This window comes from Petaurus breviceps, unplaced genomic scaffold, assembly GCF_028583685.1.
Source record: "Petaurus breviceps papuanus isolate PSGF00001 unplaced genomic scaffold, PetGlider_PUasm1.0 188, whole genome shotgun sequence".
Classification (NCBI taxonomy): domain Eukaryota; kingdom Metazoa; phylum Chordata; class Mammalia; order Diprotodontia; family Petauridae; genus Petaurus; species Petaurus breviceps.
The window spans coordinates 24006789-24029825 of NW_027185804.1; the positions used below are offsets into that span (position 1 = coordinate 24006789).

At 41.9% G+C, this 23037-nt stretch overlaps 1 protein-coding gene across 2 annotated transcripts in view; it reads left to right on the plus strand.

Annotated features, from left to right (window-relative positions):
* The window catches only part of CAT (catalase), a 178302-nt gene extending 156157 nt beyond the window's left edge, over positions 1–22145 (plus strand). For both annotated transcript variants that reach the window (XM_069091397.1, XM_069091398.1), the window contains 12 exons: positions 3969–4140; positions 4757–4867; positions 6079–6209; positions 7128–7232; positions 7831–7956; positions 9149–9340; positions 9736–9888; positions 13176–13314; positions 17181–17311; positions 19146–19253; positions 20596–20679; positions 21442–22145. In XM_069091397.1, the coding sequence (XP_068947498.1) occupies positions 3969–4140; positions 4757–4867; positions 6079–6209; positions 7128–7232; positions 7831–7956; positions 9149–9340; positions 9736–9888; positions 13176–13314; positions 17181–17311; positions 19146–19253; positions 20596–20679; positions 21442–21507 (1518 nt within the window). In that variant the 3' untranslated portion in view covers positions 21508–22145. The remainder of the gene's footprint in view (positions 1–3968; positions 4141–4756; positions 4868–6078; positions 6210–7127; positions 7233–7830; positions 7957–9148; positions 9341–9735; positions 9889–13175; positions 13315–17180; positions 17312–19145; positions 19254–20595; positions 20680–21441) is intronic.
* Positions 22146–23037: the final 892 nt, after the last annotated feature.

The following is a 23037-nucleotide window of genomic DNA, read 5'->3' on the forward strand; positions in this document are numbered from 1 at the left end:
ACTGCTATGCTGTACAGTGCTGCTGACTCTTTCTACACCTCCCTCCCATCCCCAGACTAAGGGGTTATCACACCATCCATATGCTTCTTAGCATGGCTGGCCTCTTAGAATTCTTAGAAGGCCCCACAGTTAGTAAGTTCTAGTTAGAAAACACCAAAGTGGCTCTCATTGGATGGTACCCAGTTAGTTCTAAGCCTTGGCCAGAGAAGGTTTTCTGCTGGCTGTCTCCTCCTGGGTGGCTTACCTCTCTCCTGTCCTGGTGCCATATCTCACTCTTATTGTCACTTTTCATCCGTAGCTCCCTCTCTGATCCTTTTCTTTTTCCCCATTCTGCTTTTTCTTCTGTCTCAGTTTCTGCACAACTTCTCCTGAATTTATGGCTTGGTTTCTCTAGCTTTCTTTAATCAGTGACCACACTTCTTTCCATCTGATCAGTGAAATGACCAGCCATAGTGCGCCATGTGTGATCTCTCATTCTTGGCTATTCTTGTTGTTTCTTGGGCTGCTGTTTGGTTAACAGATTTTTTTTTTGCATAAGAAAACCCCCCAAAACAAAATCTCGGCATTTTGGGGGCATTCCCTCATTCAGGTAGCTTGGGTGGCAGGATATCAGACTGCCAGGTTGTTGGGGTAGTAGTGGCATATGTAGCATTTCCTCTCCTTACTTCACTATGCCTTTCAACTTTTGATCCATACATATGAAAGGTGACTGTGACCTGTTTGTTAAAATAGACAAACAATGGGGCAGCTAGGTGGCGCAGTGAATAGAGCACCGGCCCTGGAGTCAGGAGGACCTGGCTTCGGATCCGGCCTCAGACACTTAACACCCCTACCCCCACACACACACACCTAGCCATGTGACCTTGGGCAAGTCACTTAACCCCAATTGCCATCCAAAAAGCAAAAAAAAAAAAAATAGACAAACAAGAAGCAAATTTACTGCATGATTATGGAAGACTTTTATAAACGGGCTTGGTCAGAAGGGATGGCCATTTTAGTCACTTCTTCACATGACTCTGATTGCTTTTTAGCCTGGTTAGCTCTATCAGCCATACATTTGGGTGTCTGTTTTTCTACCTCTGCTCCCCTCTCCTCCATGTCACTTGTTCCCATCTTTCATTTTTGCCAGTTTTCTAAGTGTGAGGTGAAAACTCGGCGTTCCTTTGTTGTGCGTTTTCTTGTGACTTAAAGTATGTTTTCATATGACTCTTAATAGTTTGCAGTTTCTTAAAGGCCATGTTTGTGGTATTATAAGCTCAGGCACAGTCTACCAAGTTGGAAAGTCTTCAAGCACTGCCTATAGATGGACTTTCTGTTTATAGAGAACCAGCCTAGTTCAATGCCGAGGGCCCTCACTGGCCTCACTGCAGGGGAATGAACTTTGGGGGCCCTAGCAGCTGTCTATTATTCACCTGAAATGATGTATGTAAAGTGCTTTGCAAATCCTGAAGTGTGATTTAAATATCAACTGTAATATAATGGTGTGATAATGACTACATCATGGGGGGAGGGGGTGATCTGTGTTGTTAAGTAAAGTAGAAACACCATTGAAATTATGGATCCTGATGCTGTAGAAGTATAAGAAAAGACTTCTAAGTCAGTTGTTTAAAAAAGATGATTCCTAAAGGCCTTATCATAAACAAATCACAAATATTTATATGCCTCCTCATCATAAGCATATTATAAATATTTACCATCAAAACTTCGAAAATATAGGCTCATGTTGCATCTGGCCTCATTTAAGGTAAACATCAACAAAAGCCGTTGTCAGATAGTGGACTGAGAGTAGAGAAAGTGATCTTTTATTTTTTAGTAGGAAAAAAGTTCACTGCCTTGAATACTTGTGGCTGTCTTGCCTAAGGCAGAGAGAAGGGTGAGTGTCTTTTTAAACTCTTCCAGTCCTCTGACCCTGTGATTAAATCATGTTAATCTGAGGGGGAATTGAGTTATTCCCTTATAAAGAGGAGGTCATTCTCACCTCAGAGTACATTATGTATCAGTCTCTTTAGCCTGAGGGTTGCATTGTGCCCTGGGTCTGTTCTATCTTTCACAGTGATCTGCAGTGATGGCTGTGATTGCTGGACACCATTGACTTTCAGGTTCCTTACCCACAGACTCTGGCTCATGTACCTGTTTAGATAGTGAAGGGCCATCCCCAGTGCCTCTGTTCCTCCCTTCTTCTCAGAGACCTTGACTTGCCCCCTTTGAAGGCTGACAAAGTACAGAGTGATGAGTTTGTGTGGCCCACAGGGGCCATGAGGTAGACTATAATGACTGAGCCCATTATAGGAGGAGGGAAGAGGTGTGTTTTATCAGCTGCCTGCTCTGAGCCAAGGTTGGTCATTGCTTTTAATTTCACCTTTTTTTCTTAAGCTCAGTTATCATTTTGAAGGAATCTGAAGTTTCGTTTCCTTTTAATTATCTTCTTTCCAGTCACATTTAATTCTTTTACCAAATCATCCTTATTAAGGCAACTCCAGGAGACCCACTGTCTTGGTTTGAAAATCTTCCCATAATTCCCGTAATGATGCTTTTGTTGTCATGATGGTTTAGCCTTTGAGTCAGGAACACGGGGCTGACATCCATTTTCTTAGATAATTTTTGGAAGCACTTTCCTTGTTGGGCTTCTGTGTAGTCTCAGAATTACTTTATACATTCATGGGTAAGCAGGCACCTTCTTTCCTTTTGGCTCTGTGTTTATATGCCAAGATTTGAGAAATTAAATTTTCCAGCAGTGATCTATCTTGCTCAAATAATGATCTTCTCTTTCCCTCTGGCTGGTTTATTCTTTTAAGTTTTTTTTTTCATGCTTAGAAAACAGTTATCACAGTCCAAAAGAGTTTGTTTTCAATTAGCATAAAATGTAAAATTACACCTTTTTGAGGATGAGATTATTACAGGAAGTATATTTAACTTGAAGAAAGTTAATAAATTACCAGGGCTTTTGTTTGTCAGATTCTAATACTAACCACAGCCATAAATCACCTTTATGACAAGGCTCGAGTAAAGTGGTAAATGTGCATTATCCCTGATGATACTCTCATGTTTCATCACAGCCTGGAGGGGATCCTGGGTTCTGGGCAGCTCAGCTGGTAGAGGGCTGGCCCTGGCAGTAAATATAACAGCACCCACCTCCCAGGGGAGTTATGAGAATCAAGTGAGATAATATTTGTAAAACGCTTTCTTAGCACAGTGCCCGTCCCATAGTAGGCATGTAATGGATGAGTGTTCTCTTTCCTTCCTTCACCTCACCCCCAGCCTTGTGACTACGGGAAAGGTGCTGACTCTTGGAACCTCTGATTTCCATAAAATCCAGGTGATAAATACCTATGGTATTTGTGTCAGGCGAGATAATGTGTATAAAAACAACTTTATAAACCTTACCGCCCCGTATCAGGGTCAATTCTTAACAGTAAGATGCTAGGTATTTATTTATAGCTGATGTCAGCTATCAACAAGTATCAAATAGCTACTCTGTATCAAGCACTGGAGATACAGGTACACAGAATGACTCAGTTCCTGCCCACAGGTTGCTGCTGTCTTAGCCGGGATAGATGCTAGCAATGTGGATGAGTATTTCAGAATCAGTAATAACAGGAGGAGATACTGAGTGGTTAAACACGGGGTGGTTTGGGAGGGAGGGCACCAGGACTTTGGATCAGAGTCAGTGACCTCAGGTGGTGCTTGAGCTAAGTCTCCAAGAAGGTGGTTACTCAAAACCCTCTTTGCTTTGGGACCAGCAGCGTGACCAGCAGGGAGGGATGTTTGCCTCTTTCTGAAGTACAAATGAACTTTCTGAAGTACAAATGCAAGTTCTTGAAAGTCACAGCTGAGCGGGATGATACATTAATGGGCCAAGTGGGAAAAATTGTGGGGAAATGGCCACTGTGATCATGTAAATTGGGGATGTATTGATATTAACTAACTAAATGTGTGGATGATTTTTCTATGCCCCTGTTTCTTTTTAGAAACCTGAGACCCTTACCACAGGAGCTGGTGTCCCTGTAGGAGACAAACTTAACATTCTGACTGCTGGACCCCGGGGGCCCCTTCTTGTTCAAGATGTGGTTTTCACTGATGAAATGGCTCACTTTGACCGGGAGAGAATTCCTGAGAGAGTTGTTCATGCTAAAGGAGCAGGTGAGATGTGCATTTTAGCTGCCTGCAGTAATTATTTTATGCTACCCGGGTAGAGAATGGGCATTCTCAAGCCCTGATTTTATGCTTTTGTCCTAATGGTTAGACAGTTTGTCCAACTAGCATAGAGACTTTGCATCTCTCTGCCCTTTGAAGTTTCTTTTGGAGAACTTGCTCCTTTACTCCCTCTGTTGGAAGAGACCCGAATCTCATCATGTAACCCATCTTTTATGTTCTGCCTGTCTACTCATCTCATTTTTCATCATGGTTTTTCATTAGGCATTGTGGCATCTCCACTGAATGACTGCTGCCATTCTGACCTCTAAGATGCCTATTCTGCTTTCCTCCCTCAGCCGATGATTCTTTCTCTCCTTTCATAAATCACTACCTTTCCTTTAAGCCTCGGCTCAAGACTTAGCACCTTCCTGAAGCTTCCTCCAGCTCTTTTACATCACATTGACTACTTCCCTGAATTCTGGCTTGGTGCCCCTGGTTCAGCATCTCAACATCGTTTCCAGTACATTTGTAGATTGTAAGCTCTTGGAGGGCAGGGAGCGTCTGGGTAGGACGAGAGAGGAACCCATTATTCATAGTGGTGCCCTTTGTGCTTGTTTCCTAGGAGCATTTGGATATTTTGAAGTCACTCATGATATTACCAGATACTGCAAGGCAAAGGTCTTTGAGCATATTGGAAAAAAGACTCCGATTGCCGTTAGATTCTCTACAGTTGGTAAGTCACCTGAGCACCATTGCTTTATAAACTGCACTGTCTGCTTTCTCAGCATCTGACACTTACTAGCTATGGGACCCGATGTGGATAGAGTGCTGGGCCTAGCGTCAGGAAGACTCATCTTGGCGAGGTCAGATACTTCCTAGCAGTGTGAGCCTGAGCAAGTCATTTTACCCTGTTTGCCTCAGTTTCCTCATCTGTAAAATGAGCTGGAGAAGGAAGTGGCAAAACCACTCCAGTATCCTTGCCAAGAAAACCCCAGACGGGGTCACAACGGAAACGAGTGACCAACAACAAATATCATCGCTTGCAGAAACAAGCTTCTTGGAGGGGAAAAAAAAAAAGAGGAACTTTGAAAATAGAGCAAGATTATTAAAAAACAGAAACTTCCTGATACTTGTTAGCAAACTACTTACATCTTACCTGCTGGAATCTGGAGTAGTAACACTTAAGGGCAGTGACTTCCTGATCTGTTTTTTAAAGTCTTGGCAATTAGTTGAGAGTTTCTTTACAAGCACCAGTTTTTACTTCAGAGCTCTCAAGATTTTAGGCTCCTCCCCAAATTGGTTTTTTGGTTCCCCTTTTGTTACTATATAAAAAATTTAATTACAGATAGGGAACTTGTGTTTTAACTCTACTTAGTGTCAAACTCATGAGATGGCAGTTTACTTTTTTCCTCATATTTTTTCCTTAATTTTCAGTTCCCTTTTAAGGCTTTTTATCTGGAAATTTTGATTCGTTGTGGAACTGAAAACACCTTAGTATTAGTCCAGGAAAATTTTAAGGTTTATCCTTATGATCACTTGGGCTTTTATTATGTTGATTATTTTACCCGAATAAATAAAATGAAAGAGCATTTCTTAAGTGTTTACTTTGTACAAAGCTCTGTCCTAGGTACCAGGGACCCAGGACAAACAAGACAGTCCCTGCCCTCAAGGAGTCCACATTCTAACGGGGGAGACAACACATACTTTTTACCTTCTTAATTGTCCATTTCCTAGATTGAATTGACATTATAAGTTAGAGAAGTAACCACCTAGATACCGGGGTGGGGAACCTGTGGCCTCAAGGCTGAAGATCCCCTGCCCCTGATAGAACCCTAAGAATTTAATTTACCCCCCAAAAGTGGCAGGGGGATGAAGCGCAGTGTGGTTTTGGCCTTCTCAGAGGACTGTCTTCTCTCTAACATCTATTCACGGTGCTTCTTCCAGCTGGAGAATCTGGCTCAGCGGACACTGTTCGTGACCCTCGAGGCTTTGCCGTGAAATTCTACACTGAAGAGGGGAACTGGGATCTCACAGGAAATAACACCCCCATCTTCTTTATCAGGGACCCTCTTCTGGTAGGTGATATTGCTGTCTATCTTGCACTTAAGAAAACTTGCTTCAGAAGACCAAAGGAGAGAAAGGGGCCTTTGTTCTGAGATTGCCCAGTTGTCTTTTGAAAGATCCATTGCCAATAAAGTCTTGTGTTCCAAGATGGAGGGTACAAGTGTCATTCTTAGTCTTCAGATTTGATATCAATTGTCATAATAATCATGGCCCCCACGTGGCAAGCTGCCCTGTCTGGGCTCTGCGACCTTGAAAGGAGGGGTCTCCTCTCTCAGGGTACATAGTAAAGGTATTGAGGGATACACTGGGACATACAGGACTTTGTGTGGAATTTAAATAGCTGGATTCTATTACTGTAATTTTGGCTGAGAGGGAGCCTATGAACAGTTTTGATAATAGCTGGGCACTAGCTGGATATAATAAATAGACCATTTTATTGTAGTCAGTTCAAGATTCTGACTTATTTGAAAAGCATTTTGATATAAAGGCTGGACAGCTGGCCCTGGAGTCAGGAGGACTCGGGTTCAAGTCCAGCTTCTGATGTGTATTAGCCAGGTGACTCTGGGCAGCTCACCTTTCCATGATTAAGCTAACTCTCTAGGAAGGTGTTAACCTCCATTGGTTCCTCTGGGAGTTCTCTATCCCAGTGCAATCTCCCAGTGGTCAGTTCTGTCCTTCTATTCCTTTATATTATACCATTTTAGATTGTGAGCTCCTTGAGGGCAGGTACTCTCTATTGCCCCTTTTGTGTCTTCTGCCCTTTGTACAGTTCCTGGCCCGTAGCAGATGCTTAATAAGTGTTTATTAACTGAGAGAATCAAAATGATTGCTTACATTTGCAGTATATCCTGTGACTTAACCCTTAAGCAAATATGGGGAAGAAGCCATAATTTCTGCAACCTGATTTTGGATCTTTTCCCCCCACATAGTTTCCATCCTTTATTCATAGTCAGAAGAGGAACCCTCAGACCCACCTTAAAGATCCTGACATGGTTTGGGACTTCTGGAGTCTTCGTCCTGAATCTTTGCATCAGGTAGGAATGCATTGTAATTATTCCCCACAAAGGAGGAATTTACTAAGGCTTTATTTCATGGGATTTAGGAAATAATTTTGGAGTGGTTTTTCCCTTTTCTTTTGAGGGGCTTCCTCTGATTTCCTAGGAAGAATATTCTATGATAGAGGTGAGGAACCTTCAACCTCGAGGCCACATGTGGCCCTTTAGGTCCTCAGGTGCAGCCCTTTGACTGAATCCACATGAAGTATGGATTCAGTCAAAGGGCTACACTTGAGGATCTAGAGGGCCTTGAGGCCACAGATTTGCCACACCTGTTCTGTGATTTTTTTCTTTAAAGAAATCTTAAACTGCTAGCATAACCAAATTACAATTAGATTGATAGAAGCGACAGATTATAATTTCATTTGTCATGAAGTGTTTAATTAGTTTTGGGGAGTGAAAAGCAAAGATGGCATCCCTGTGACTATATGCTTCGTTTGTGATTTAGGAAATATTCATCTAATGGGCAATTTGCTACCATGTACTCAGTTTTGTTTGGGCATTTTGCTGTGACTTGGTTAAGAATCTGTTTGGCCATTTTGCCTTAAATGAAATTTTCTTCCTTCTTGCCTCCCAGGTTACTTTCTTGTTCAGTGACCGAGGGATTCCAGATGGCCATCGGCACATGAACGGATATGGATCTCACACCTTCAAACTGGTTAATGCTCAAGGGGAAGCAGTTTACTGCAAATTCCATTATAAGGTGAATCTAAATTAGCTTTCCAGACAGTCATCAGGACTTATTAGATCTTTCATTCAACAAATATTTATCGAGTTTCTCTGATGTGCAAAATTAAAAGCAAATGAATGATTCTGAAGGGTAGAAGCAAAATTCTTTTTTTTTTTTCCTTATAGAATCAAATGCTTTTGGTACTAAATCTTAGGATTTTAAGGCCAAAAAGAACCTTGTAAATGACCTAGTTCAACCCCCATTTTGCAGATGGGGAAGCTCAGGCCCAGAAAGATTTTTCCATAGATGACAAAAGTAATTAATTGAAGACCTAGGCCTAGATCTCAGGTCTCTTGTTACCCAGTCTAAGTGATCATTTTATCAATTTATCAATCAATAATATTGCCTCTTATTAATTGGAATATTTTAAAAGGACCTTTTCTGCATAAGATACTGCTGTTGATGACAATAAGCAGTAGGCCAGGGGTGGGGAACCTGCGGCCTCATGTGGCCTTGCGGCTGCTGGTTTTCCCCCTCTGTTAGGCTTTAAGAACCTCAGTTTTATTTAAAAGAAAAAGTCTATTTAGTCACATTCTGAGCTAATTTGCGTATCATAAAATGGAGGCGATGTGCTTTTTGTTTAAAACAAATTTGTCTTGATATCTTTTATTTTTCATATTGCTTATATTTTCTATTGTATTATTCCTGCACCCCCTGCCAGAGAGCTATGGGAATGTCCTTTTGTAGCACTTACTGAAGAAAAATAAAATTATATGTCAGTAAACGTTTATTAATTTCCTACTGTGTGCCAGGTTCTGTGCTGAGCACTGGGGACACAGAAGAGTCAGAAGACCGTCCCTGTCCCTAAGGAGCTTGCCATCTATAATGCACTGTGTATATACATTCATCTCCTTCACAAGAGTTTATTAAGCACCTGCTAGAAATGCTTTTATAGAGCAGATTTTTGATATTGATTAGAGAAACACAGTTCCTTGGCTGTTCTGAAAATCAGCATTGCCACATGGTGTTTGATGACCTAATAATGGATTTGACATTTGGAGATGATGTTCTGCCGATATGCTCTCTGTGGGTCATTAATTATCTCGGAAAGCAGTGAGGGGCCCTTCCTTATTACCTCACAGTCCTTTCCTTTATGGTTTGTTAACTTTAGACAGCTTTGCCAGTTAAGCTCAGTCTAAATGTTTCTGTTGTTTTTCTCTTTTAGACTGACCAAGGAATCAAAAATCTTTCTGTTGAAGAGGCTGGCAGACTTGCTCAGGAAGATCCCGATTATGGCCTGCGGGATCTCTTCAATGCCATTTCTTTGGGCAACTACCCAACCTGGACGTTTTACATCCAGGTCATGACCTTCAAGCAAGCGGAAGAATTTCCATTTAATCCTTTTGACCTCACTAAGGTAAGGCGTTAAAGACATGGGTGGCCTAGCGCTGTATGGAGAATGGAAGGCGCATTATGTGCTAGCAGCATTCGGGATGGTGCTGTCCTAGAACTTTTACAGGGTGTTTCATTCCGGTGTGTAGTTTCATTACAGGTGCTCACTGTGCTGATTCACACAAGCTCTGGCTGCTTGGAATCTTAGTATTTGTCAAGGGTTAAATTTTGTGAAAGACACTGTCTGATTTTGCTGTTGCCCAAAGTTTGACCAGCACAGATGGTGGACTCAAGAGTGATCTCTTGGCTTTTATCATTTGTCATAATCATTGACTCTGTAAGATGGGATGCCAGGATTTCAAAAAGTAGTTTTAACTTTTTTTTAGCTTCTCTGTCACGTTATGCTTCTCTCATTTCCAGGTCTGGTCTCACAAAGACTACCCTCTTATCCCAGTTGGTAAACTGGTCTTAAATAGGAACCCCAAGAATTATTTTGCAGAGGTGGAGCAGATAGCCTTTGACCCAAGTAACATGCCACCAGGCATCGAAGCAAGCCCTGATAAAATGCTGCAGGTAAGCCTGGTGGGTTTCTATATGGTTCAGACCATCCTAGACTGACCTTTAAGCCGGCCACACCTGAAATTTGAGGCTGATGATGTTTCATGCATGGGAATGCTTTGGGGTGAGATCATCAATCAGTCAATCAGTAAACATTTATTAAGTACCTATTATACTGCCAGATTCTTTGTTAAGTGTGGGGACACAATGAGGCAGAAGGCAGTCTGACTCTCAGGGAACTTACAGTCTGACAAGGGAGACCACAGGCAAATATATGGAAAAGAAACTATAGGTAGGATAATCAGGAAATGATTAAGAGAGGGAGAGCCCTGGAATTAGGAGTAGGGGAAGGCTCCCTGTAGGAGGTGGGATTTTAATTGGAACTTAAAGGAAGCCGGGGAAGTCAGGAGTCAGTAGAGGAGGAAGGGCATTCTAGACATAGCGGGGCAACCAGGAGAATAGTCAGCCGGGAGGTAGAGGGTCTTATTCGTGGAGCAGCCAAGCAGACCGTGTCACTAGACAGAATACCTGCCATCTACGAGACCCTTCGGATTTCATGTAATAATGCATAGTGTTAGGGTGAGAGTCCATTAGGGTTTCAAGATTCTGGCATTTCCTTTTTTGAAATGTGTCTCAGAAAAATATTTGCTCCTTCACAGAGTGCCTGGCCCATAGTAGGTGCTTAATAAATGTTGATTGATTATTGAAGGGCTGGGCAGTTTATTGCCTGGAATTAATAGACATCAGGACACCTTGATCAAAATTCTTCTATTAATTTACCGTTTCATTAATGTGGCCCTTCAGTTTTTCCTCTTGTAAACAGGAAAATGTTGATGATCATTGAGTTGCCAATGTTTAAGATGCACTACTTTTGCCTTAATTATTGTCCTTATAATCCTCATTATTGGGCATATTTGGCATAATTCATGGTGTGGGCCCATACCACACACTTGTAACATGAGGAGGGAGTTTTAACTACTTCCTTAGATAAGAATTCAATGGGAAAAGAAGTGGTTTAATAAATTACTGTACAATTATCTGTTTTCTTGAACTATGCCCATGAACCAAGGTTTAACCAGAAGTGGTTTTTATAAGCCTACCACAATAACTACCTCTGACTTTTTTATATAATGATTTATCTTAAGACACTGGTTATTATTATTGAAAGTAAATAACTATAGAAATAATTCTGAATATTAAACACTCTTTATGGTACTCCAGATTTTTTCCCCAATCTTTGTTAATGTATACCTGAGATTTTACATTGTTGTAATGAATATGGACCTTCCATTGTGTGTTATGCTTTGTGAACTTGCAATTATTCCATAGATTCTTTTTTTAAATAGCTTTAGAGTATTTGCTTATAACACCATACTGTAGCTTGCTTCTTTCCCTGTTGTTGGATGTTGGGACCTTTCCCTGTTGTTTTATAAACTTCTTTCCTATGTGAAGTGACCCCTGATACACCAGGAGAGTGGTGGGGTAAGAAAATATGGGAGAGGCTGTGGCCTGGCTTTTGTTTATGGAGTGATTGCATCTTTAGCCCTGTTTCTAGAAGGAGACTATTGCCAGACTGGCTGTGGGGCAAAGGAATCAACCAAGCCCCAGGATAGAGCCCGTGCTGTGTTATTGGCACAAATAGTGGGGGGAAAAAACTGACCCTAGGCTATTTACATTGATTTTGGGAGCTGGATTCACACTCTAAGTATAGTAGGTTATTGACCCTGGTGGAATGGGCAAATGAGAACAATTTGTTCCAAGGGCCGTGAAGGCAGCTGAAGCAGGCTCTGTGGAGTTCTGAGAGCTTGGTCAGATATCGAAGACGATAAAGTCACCCACCATAACCCAGGCTATCGACAGTCATCCTGACTTGTGTCCTGTCGTTGGACTTCGATGACTCTGGAAGACAGAGTGAGGCTGACGACTGTGCAGCTCTGTTTCACTTAAATGCCAATCATGCATGAGTCATGCTATGACTCTACAATGTCATTGGTCCTCTGCAGATGAAGGATGAGCCATAAGTGGGGAGATCGCTGAGCCAGGAGTTAAGCACAGCTGGATATTTCATCCATGCTATTAGGCCGACAAGTCCCCTTTTCCAGGTTCAATTCTTTTGGGAATGGTGTCCCATGAGACAGTTGGCTCCTCATCATTAGCCTTCTTCTGAAGGGATAAATCGCCTTTAAAAACCTCAGGTAACCAGCATGGTGAGGGAATGAAGGGTTTCTTTTCATCACCTTTTCTGGTTAATTTAGAATTAAACAGACAATCCTTGTAATTTCAGCACTCATTATCTTTCTCAAAGGAATAATACCAATAATAGTTGCATTATTATCATAATTGGTTGAAGGTTTGCAAAGGCCTTTTTCTCACAACTATCCTGTGGCCTGGGTTGTAAAACATCATCCCTGTTTTACAAATGAAAGAACTTGGGCTCTAAGGGATGAGAGGGAGAGATGGAGTGAGGGCTGGATTCAGTCTTTGTCTTCTGACTATCCAGACCAGGGGTGGGGAGCCTGTGCCTTTGAGGCCATATGTGACCCTCTAGGTCCTCAAGTGGGGCTCTCCCCCAACCCTAAAGGCGAGGTTTGGATCCAGTCAAAGGGCAACACTTGAGGACCTAGAGGGCCACGTGTGGCCTGGAGGCCACAGGTTTCCCACCCCTGCTCCAGACTCTGGGTCTTTCCATGGCACCTCTACATTTTCCAGCTGTCATAAATAGAATATTTTGGCTAGCCTTTAATCTTTTATGGTTGGATTTGTGTAGCTCAGGTCCATTATTTTAACCAGCAGCACTCTAGCTAGTTGTGGAATGTAGAGCATATTTGTGATAAAACTAATTTTTGTAGGGAAACCTTGGGAGGGTTTTCTCTTTTATTGAACTAAATTATTTTGTTTTCTAGTCACTTCTTTCTTTTAAAAGTGGCATATAGTAAAAAAAATCACTGAGTGTTTCAGTGGGGTTTTGGTTAATTAGGTCCTTTTAAATTAGTAACTTGCATGGGAAAAGGAGCTAAACAAATGTGATTAGGCTTTGTTGGTAATTTTTAAACTGAAAAAAAAATGGGGTGACTAGCTGTGTAGAGTAGATGTTAAAATTAATTTTAGCATGACTTGGAATACATCATGGAGAATAAGCGACTTTTCAATGAGAATAATGTCTATAATAAAGGACAGACCTGGCCCCCTGTGGGGTACATTTTCAGTCACTATTCTGTATTTGGTGCTTTTCCCTTCTGTTGATTAAAAACAGTAAATACACATTTACAACTTGAAGTAAACATTCACATTCATTATTTTAGGGCCGTCTTTTCGCATATCCTGATACTCACCGCCACCGTCTAGGAGCCAACTATCTTCACATCCCTGTGAACTGTCCTTACCGAGCTCGAGTGGCCAACTACCAAAGAGATGGACCTATGTGCATGTTTGACAACCAAGGTATCCCCAGAACTCCTTGATATCCTGTACAAGAAGTTTACTGTGAAATGTGTAGGGTCTAGGGATTTAGATCTGGAGGGTGACCTTTGGGAGGCCCTGAGTTCAAACCTCTTATTTTCTGGATGAAAAAAAATAAGGCTCAGAGGTTGGGGCTCACACAGGAGGGTTGTGGGTGTTGAGGAGCAGCCCTCAGATGGGAGCCCGGGGCCTCCTGGGACTGGGCATCTCATGCTCTTCCTGTGATGCCACTTTCCTTACAACAACCTTGGGAAGTGTGAATTATGTTATACTTAGACCATTTTGGTTACTAAAGGGAAAAGTCGATTCAGTGAAACAAATCTGTGATTTACTAGCAATTGGTTGAGTTTTCCACTGTGACACAGGTTGTTTTGATGATTTATGCACGGCTAAATATAGCTAATTATTTAATCTGCTTCTTGAATTCTTGAGTGTCTTTATAGGAAACTGAGCCCTCCTTGTCTCCCCCTTCCCAGCCTCCCTCCAATATACAAACACCTATCTGTGATAGACCGTATGTAACTTTATATGATTTATTATTGACTTTTAATATCAGCAAAATCAATTAAGTACACTGTAGAACTTTTACATCTGAATAACGTATTTCATTGTGCTCTCGTAGATCTGAGAACTCATTGATGTGTTCTCACAGGTCTGTCACAGAGGTTCACCCAGTCCTCTAGGGCCTTCCTCTCATGTTCTTTTGACAAGTGTAAGAATATCAGTGGAGACACGGTTTCCCTTTTTTTCAAGACTGTGTATGGACTCACTTTGTGGTGAATCTATTTCTTTGATGGCGTCTCTTTTTTACTAATTCTCCTGCATAGGCTCTTATTAACTATAATTTACAGCCAATTATGATCACTCCATCACCTCATCCTCAACTTCAGTTTTTTGTAGTAATTATCAGTTACTTTCTCTGTGTCTCTTTCACTTTTATTTGGCTCATTCGTCTCTCTGTATATTTTTAAATTTCCTTTCAATCAGTGAAAATCCACCTTCTCTCCTTCCCACCTCTCCTTTTCCCTATTTAGAAGGAAAGAAGAACATTTATGGTCAAGCAAAACGAGTTCTCACATTGGCCATGCTTTTCCAAAATATGTTTCCGTCTGCATTCTGAATCTGTCCTGTCACTTTTGGGGAGGTGGGTAGCAGGTTTCATCCATGGTCCTTTGGGATTGTGGTTAATCGTTCCTGAGTTTTTCAGAATTTTTTGTCCTCACAGCATCGTTGCTATTGTATAAAGTGTTTTCCTGGTTCTTCTCACTTTACTCTGCATCAGTTCACACAAACCTTCCCAGGTTTCTCTGAAACCATCCCCTTCATCATTTCTTATAGCACCATAGTGTTCAGTTACCATTCATAGACCATCATTTTTTCAACTACTTCCCAAATGCTGGGCACCCTCTGTTTCTAGTTTTCTGCTGCCACTGGAAGTTTGTTTTGCTCAGGACCAATGCATCTCTTAATCTGCCCTCCTTTTCTTTCCCTCCTTTTCCCCTGTTGAATGAAATGTATTTCTATGCCTCTGTGTGTGTGTGTGTGTGTGTGTGTACACCTTCTGGTCAGTTCAGATCGAGTGAGGCTCCAGTGTTGCCTGCTCCCCTCACCCCTTTTCTTCTTTTTGCACATATTATCTCTTACAGATTTTAATATCTTTATATTTCTCATTAATCTGAATTGCATTTTCAGTTTAAAGACTTTCATTAAGCACTTATATTGTGTTACGTACTGGGGAAACAGGCAAAATTAGAACAGTTCTAGGGTCATAATGTAGTGCTGGAAGAGACTTGGGAGGCCAGTCCCTGGCCCCTCTCCCTTCCCCCTCATCCATTGCCTTTTTCTGGATTCTCTCATATGAAAATATCTTTTTACTGCACAGTGCCACGTTCTCTCCCTCCCGCCTCCCCACCGCCTTGTACCTATCCTTTTTCTTTTTAACAAGGTACCCTATTTCAGAGGTCGAGGGATCCTATACCACTACATCTCACCCATGTCTGGGAGGTTAAGTTGACTTCCTCATTAGGATTTCCAGTTCATCTTACTAACCTGATTTGTGTACATAGAAATCAGGGTCTTTTTTTTCCCCTTGGAAATTTTATCTCCTGTAACTTTCTGGGCATGGCTACTTCTGTTTTAGCTCTTTTCTATGTTTATAGCATTGCTGATGGATGTAGTTTTTTCTTTCCCTCTTAATTTTTATCTTAAAACTCTTTTGATTAGATTTGTAAACCCCCTTCTTACGCCCTTGCTAGGTGACTCCATCTCTGGCCAGGAGCCCATCATTGTATTTTAAGCTGTGGCTCAGAAATTCAAAAACCAAAGTAGGGACCAGAAGTTGGTGTTGCTTACGTTTCTTTATTTTTAGGGAGTTTGAACATGTTTCAAACTATTATTTACAATGTGTGGTTTTTATTTTGCATGTTTTTATATCCCTTTAGCCATTTATTTGGGATTTGGGTTTTGCTCTCAAATGTTTTTCTCCATCTCTTACAAATTTTAGAAGTTATTTTGTGTTACATTTACCAGAAATGGTTTTCCCAACCCATTTTTCTTCTTCTTATCTCTATTATATTCTTTATTGGAAAGAAATTTTTAATTTTTTGATAATTGAGTACTATGTACCTTGTCCCCAGTAGTTTCTTCTTTTTGCTCAATAAAAAAAAAATTGTACCCCTACAACTGAAATTAATATATTGTTCTATTTTATTCCTTTTTTGTGTATGTTCTTAGTCTACATTCTAGCTAGAATTTAAAGCAGTACCTTGTGTAAAGTCTGTATCTAAGTCCACTTTTCACTGTTGCTAACCCTTTTTTCCCATCAGCCTTTATGCAATTTATACCACCCCTCCCATTTTTTCTACACTTTGTCAAACTCTCATCTTTTTTTTTTTTTAAAGCAATCAGGGTTAAGTAACTTGCACAAGGCTACAGAGCTAGTTATTTCTGGGTGAGGTGATAAGTATCTGAGCCCAGATTCGATCCCCAGGTCATCCCGACACTAGGGCCGGTGCTCTTACTCTCTGTGCTACCTGGCCACCCCAAACTCTAATCTTTTATATGCATTTGGTGTAACATCTGGGGTCTGTATTTTGTGACATTATAACTGCTTTAGAGCATGTTTTAAAATATAAAAGTTTAAGGGTACACTCAGCAGATTCGTTATGATTTTGCCCAGTTCTTACCCTAACTGCATCATTTTATTCTTACAAAAGTTTTTTTAAATTTCATTTTATCTAATTTTTCTGTTTTATTTTTCATAAACTCCTCTAAGAATTTTCCCTGTAGCCATAACTATATATACATATATGTATGTGTATATAAATATGTATGTCCATATATACATCTATGTGAATATGTATAGGTATATGTTTGTGTGTATACACATACACATACATATATACATATGTATTTATATGCATACGTTTTTTTCTTCTGAGCTTATTGTGGCCTTTTATATTTAGGTCACTTATCCATTTGGAACTTGTTGTGATGTAGTGTAACATGATAGTCTAAACCTATATTTTTTTTTGCCAGATTGCTTTCCAATTTTTCCAGCTATTCTTCTGAAATAGAGAGTCTTTGCCTGAGTAGTTTGTGTTCTTGGGGAAGAGCCCTTCCTTAATTAAGCATTTAAAAAAATATTTATTAATTAAAATTTTTTCTTTTAAAAATTTTTTTCTTTTTTGATTATTCTTTAAAATTTTTTTTCCCTAGTAAGCATTTTGTAGATGCATAATTGGACCTGTTCTGTTCGGTGACTTTCTTTGGTGACATTTCAGCATGCATGTTGACATTAGTAAGAAGGCTTTGGTGATCCCTTGTGACCCCATCTTCTGTTCTCCAAGGTGGGGCTCCCAATTACTACCCTAACAGCTTTGGGGCTCCTGAGGATTATCGCCCCGCCCTGGAGAAGCGCTTTCAGACCTCAGGGGACGTGGAGCGCTACAATAGTGCCAATGAGGACAATGTCACCCAGGTAACGCGTCACCCAGCTAGCCATGGCTGTCTCCTCCTGATCCTGGTCAGGCCCTCCTTCCCTCCTGAAGCCTCTCATTGTGACAGAATGAGGCGGGGGCTTCGTGGCCACACTTTGGGAAACGTCAGAGAGTTGTGCCACCCCCAGAAAGGAGGAGAGCGAGGCCTCTTGTTCAATGCTGGGCCCTCTCCCCCACAGCTCCCTGAGACCGTTCAGGGAGTCCTGGAGACTCGTAGAGGCTTGAGTGGTTAATGTTGCCGCTGGTTTGCTTTCTCTCTTTGTGTGTGGGGGTGTCTGGGGGTAAGGTGCACCTGTATCCTTGAGTCACAGAGCAGGAGGGCTGCCTTCTTGATCCCCCAGGGTCCCGTAGGTGAGGCGTGCCCCCTCCCATCCCCCAGAGGAATTTACAGAGTGTTTTCCATCCATCCCCTTCCCGATTCTCATGCTGGGCTTTTGTGGAAGGGACTCCAGGCCCGATGGTGCCTTCTTCACAGAGGTTGTCGTTTGCCAGGATGGGACAAGGGCAGGGCAGATCCCAGGTCTCTGAGACTCCACGTCCCCCTGTCCACGAGTCCTTAGAAGTCACAGGTTCCATTAGTGTTTGCCTAGAATGAGCTGACCCTTTGGCTTCCTGTGTCTCTGTCTCGTTAGGTGATGTAATGTAATACCAAGCAAAGGCAACTTCCCAGGTTCAAAATACCAGCATAGGTGCTCTCTATTTTATTCAGTAACAAACCCAGAACAGAGAAGATCGAAACATGACATCATTCCAAATACAGCATTTACTAAGTGTGATTAAATAATCTCCAAGTACTACCCCACCCCAGGACCTTCCAATCATTCAATCAATTACAAAGTCTCTGTTCTAAATACTTCTCCACCCCTAGGCTATACCTTAATTAAGTCCACCACAAAGCCCCTTTTCTCAAATGGAGATTAGTTTCCAAACATAAGGTCAAAAGTTCCCCACCCCTGGATCACAATTGAATCTACCCCAGAGTTACATCAAGTTTAAACACAGCACTTAATACCCAAATGGAGGTCTTTTCTTCATCTTGACAGGAGGCAAGTTCTCAGCAATCTTAGTTCCTGGGGAGACAAGGCTTAGCAAAGCCACAAGATACATTGCCAGTCCCTTCATGAATTTATCCTCTGTCTGTAGAACAGTCCTAGAACCCCTGAACACATTAGCAAAGCCCTCTCCCAGGATTTCTGTAAACATACAACAAGAAAATCCTTCTTCAGGGCTTCTGAACCAACAGAAAGGCTCCCAGACCCCTGCAACAACAGCACTGTCCCTCACCAGTGGACAGTATTCACTCTGTCTGCAGGACAGTCTCCAGACCCCTGCAACAACAGTACTGTCCCTCACCAGTGGACAGTATTCACTCTCTGTCTGCAGGACAGTCGCAGGCCTTCTTAGCGAACAGCCAGGTTCCAGGACTTCTTCAACAAAAGGACAGTCTTTCACCAGTAGACAAATCTGGCAAAATAACATCAAAACAGACAGACAAAGTACCAGCAAAACAGCCATGTCTCCTCAGTCCTTGGCAGCTCAGGGGGCAGGTCTCAAAAGTCCAGGGCAATTCAAAGCGGCCACCAGCAATTCTCTTAGTCTCTCTCTCCACGAGGTGCTGCTTCCAAAAAGATCTTCCGCCTCTCTCTAGTGTCTCTCCAAATCTACATCACCAGCTCCTCCCAATTCAGGACTTTCTTTTCACATCAACAAGCCCATCCCACAGGTGGGATTAACAAACAAACTCTGGGTTTTAACACAATCAATTTGAAAACCAAGCCAATACAGGGGAATCTTTAATTGCCATTACTATCACAGGTGAGAACGTTCTACAACATGGTGCTGAATGAAGCAGAGCGCCAGCGCCTGTGTGAGAACATTGCCGGGCACCTGAAGGATGCCCAGCTTTTCATCCAGAAGAAAGCCGTGAGTGACCTTTGTATTACGGCCGCTGCCTGCAGTGGGGGGGCCTTGCTTGTGGGGAGGGGTAGAGGCAGGGCACAGGGAGCTGAGGGTTCCACGTTCTGTTATCTGATGATCAGGGACCCTGGAAGACAGTGTATGCACCACCCCACTAATCCTCAGTCATGATTTCTCTAAGTTCTTAAAATCGGAGGAATTCTCTCCCACTGTTTTAGTTTGGCTGCTGCCCCATATTACCCAGGATTCTGAGTGCTGCCTGATAAACATAGAGGCTTGGCCACAAATTTCATAGATTATAGTCAATGGGAGCATGGTTTCTACCCTTGCATCCCTAAAGAATGTTGGTGGCTGACCCTTTTTAAGAAGTTAAGTAGAAATTTACTGAGGTGGAAAGAGCTGCATTGCCCCTGGAGGAAGTTAGCTTAGTTTGATGCTGTTTTCTCAAAGCATTAAAAAAAAAATAACCTTAAAATAAAATGCCTGAGGTGATGAAGCCCTCCTCCTCACTTCTGGTCACTGGTCGCCTTTGACATTTGTTAGCAATTACGTAACTGATGTAAGCTCCCATGCCTGTTCTCTCCATGGATCATTCCAGGCCTCAGATTATAGAGAAAGCTGGCCATGTTCTTTGGGGTCCTTTCAGCTCGATCTCTATTCCTAAGCCTTCATCACTGCCCCTCGGGAGGGGATGTGTAGCCCCAGAGCCTTGATCTGAGATGTCTGTGTCTACATCTGACTGCTTCACTACAGGAGTCTGACCCAAAGCAGCAGAGTTATCCCTTCCACATCACAGGAGTGAGGGTCGAGTGGTGCGGTGTTCCCCAAGACCTGGGAAATCTGCATGCAAATTTTGACCCTCCCTTGGTACCAGAGAAGCAATCAGAATTTTTTTCTTTTTTGGGGTGGTATTTACAGCACCCTGTAAAATATGGGTTATTTGGTCATAGGCTCTGTGTCATCTGCCAACCTTCAGGTATCATCTGAGGCTTCTGCAAAACTCCCCCCAAATTCCCATTTAATTTCTTATGCTGACCTAAGATATATTGAAACCATGATGGGGAAAGTTGAGTTGTGGAAGGGATAACTTTGTATTTATTTGTTCCTGGGCCTCTGCAGTAAAGAAACTCCATTGCCTCCTGGGGCTATATTGAGGCTCTTGCTGGGAATGTCTCCATTAGGACTCCGGAAAAATTGGTGCTCCCTCCAGAATCCCCATTATCCATGTAATCCTGGGTTTAAGCACGGTCTGGAGGCAGCCCTTGTACCCATTCCTTACTCTGGTCTAGGGGCTGTATTGTGGGGCTTTGTCTTGTACAGCTTTCCATTTATTTTAATTTGATTCCAGGTAAATAATTTCTATGATGTTGATAGCGACTATGGATCCCGGGTCCAGGCTCTTCTGGATAAATACAATGCTGAGGGACATAAGGTAAGCCCTAGCATAGTCTGGTGGTCGAAGCATAGCACCTGAGGTTAGCAGGTCTAACTTTAGCAGCATTGCCCTAAATGTTAGCACATGGTGAGATAATTGATAAGGAAAGAAGGCCTACAAATTGGTCAACTGTAAATGAGCTCCAGTTCAAAGCAATTTCTGAATTTCTGTTCATTTTGTCATTACCATCCCATTTGACTCTTCTGTGACTAGATGTGGCAAAAGTATAGGTTCAGCAAGGCCCGAAATGGACGAATGGTCCTGTGATCAGACACCTTACCACCTTTTCTTGTACCCAGTTTTCTAACATGCTTGATAGGTTGTGACAGATCAGTCACTCAGAGTGTTGGCTTTTGGTAATCCTTCCCTTTCACTGCTGGACACCAACTGGTGTGATCCTTTAGCTCAGTCACTGGCTTTCCTACCCTTAACCTACTTGGCAAACAGATTCCAAGCAGAGGCTGAATTGTTTCCATTGGTCACAGGGCTGGGCTAAATGCCACAGACCCAGCCACGCTTGGACCATGTGATCATCAATTTAGGATTCAAAGAGCCCTTAATTGTCTCTCTAAGCCACTCATTTCTACAAGTGAGGAAACTGAGGCCCGGAGAGGTTAACTAGTTTGCCCAAGGTCACACACAGTAAGGTACGGGACCTTAGAGGAGAATGTATTGTCTTAGTATGGTGATGTCATTAGAGGGAAATACAGTGGCTGCTCTTACATGTTGCTGTTAAATTTTTTTTGTTCTTTTATGTAGAATGTGGTTCGAACCTATACCCAGTCTGCATCTCATTTGGCTGCTAAGGAAAAATCGAATCTCTGAGCTCACCAAAAGGATTTCTCCTCAGCTGAACAGTTCAGATTAACCCTTCTGATCAGTCTCCGCACAATACAGCATGTCTGTGTGCTGACGCGCTCACATAAAGGCCAGGTTTTATAAACATATTCACAACAGATAGTGCTTATTACTCATTAATGCTTTGGACCCAGGTTTAGAACTTGGGGAACATAATTTTTCATGTTTATGTTGGAAGTGAAGGTTAATACAGTCAGTGCCTTTTAAAAATTGTGTTTGGTGTGGACAGTTGATTTCATGTGATGTAACTGGAGGAAAATTATTTAGTGGAATTATCAGTTTATCTGATAAAAATTATCTCATGAAATTGATGCTCTCATCTCACCTCATTGCCTCTTAAATAAGAAGAAAATCATTTTTTGGATGGATCTTTTTAAAAAAAAAAATCAGTTTCCTAAAAGGAAAAACATTTTCTGGAGCGTCCTTTTCAGGAAATTATTATGCCTTCATCATGTATGTTTGCTTCATTGTTTCTGCCTGGAAATTGTTATCTTCCATTCCTTTTACCTTGGAGTTATGTTTATATTAATGCAGTATTGATTTTTAAAAACATTGATTTGTAATCATATTTGCATTTTACAGTAAAACAATCTCTAATTAAGAAAGCAAGTGGTGTTTGGTTTCTTCTGGTGTGACTTAGTGGATATTAAAACTTGCTAACTGCAGCTGAGTCTTCACTACAATTCACTAAGCATTTATTAAGTGTTTGCTGTATGCCAGGCAGCATCCAGCTCCTGTCCTCAAGGACCTTACATTCTACTTAAGTCTCTTCCTCCAACCTCCAAACTCCCTCCTTACTTCCCTCTCCCCGCCCCCCTTTGTTTTGGAGTTTCCTTTAACTTACTGATGCCTTTTTTTCTTCCTTGAATTCTTCTCCTTTTTTCTTCCTCTCAGTTAAGTCCCCTCTTTGCCCCTTCAACTTCATTTCAATTTTTTTTAATTTTCCATGCCTTTTTCTATAAAGGATGTCTTTACCTTGCTCTTTCCATGAACTCTTCGCCCTTTCTGTCTCTTCCTAAGCTTTTATTCTGATTCATGGTCTTGACACTCACTCCTTTACCCTCTTCACACTCCTCACCAAACACATGCTCCCGATGGGCCATTTTGAATTTCCACTGTTACTCTCTACAGATCCTTCTCCTGGCCCTCTGTTCCATTGTGCCTCACTCTTAGAAACATCCTCTTCTAAAAAAAAAGGGAGAGAGGAGAAAAGTTTTGCTCCAGGGAAGAAATTTCCTTATGTCCCTGATCACAAAGCCCAGTTCTGCCCCTTGCCCTCCCTGTGGTCAGTTGTTCAGTTCTGTGCCAGGCTCTGTCCTGTGCCCTGGGGAGATTGAGAAAGACAAAAGACAGTCCCTGGTCTTGAGGGGCTTATGATCCAAAGGGGGAGACAAGAAGCAACAAACAAGACATAGACAGGATGAATTAAAAAATAACGGAGGGAAGGAAAATTCAGTTAAGAGCCTAGAGCTCAAGCAGAAAAAATCAGTAGGAAAG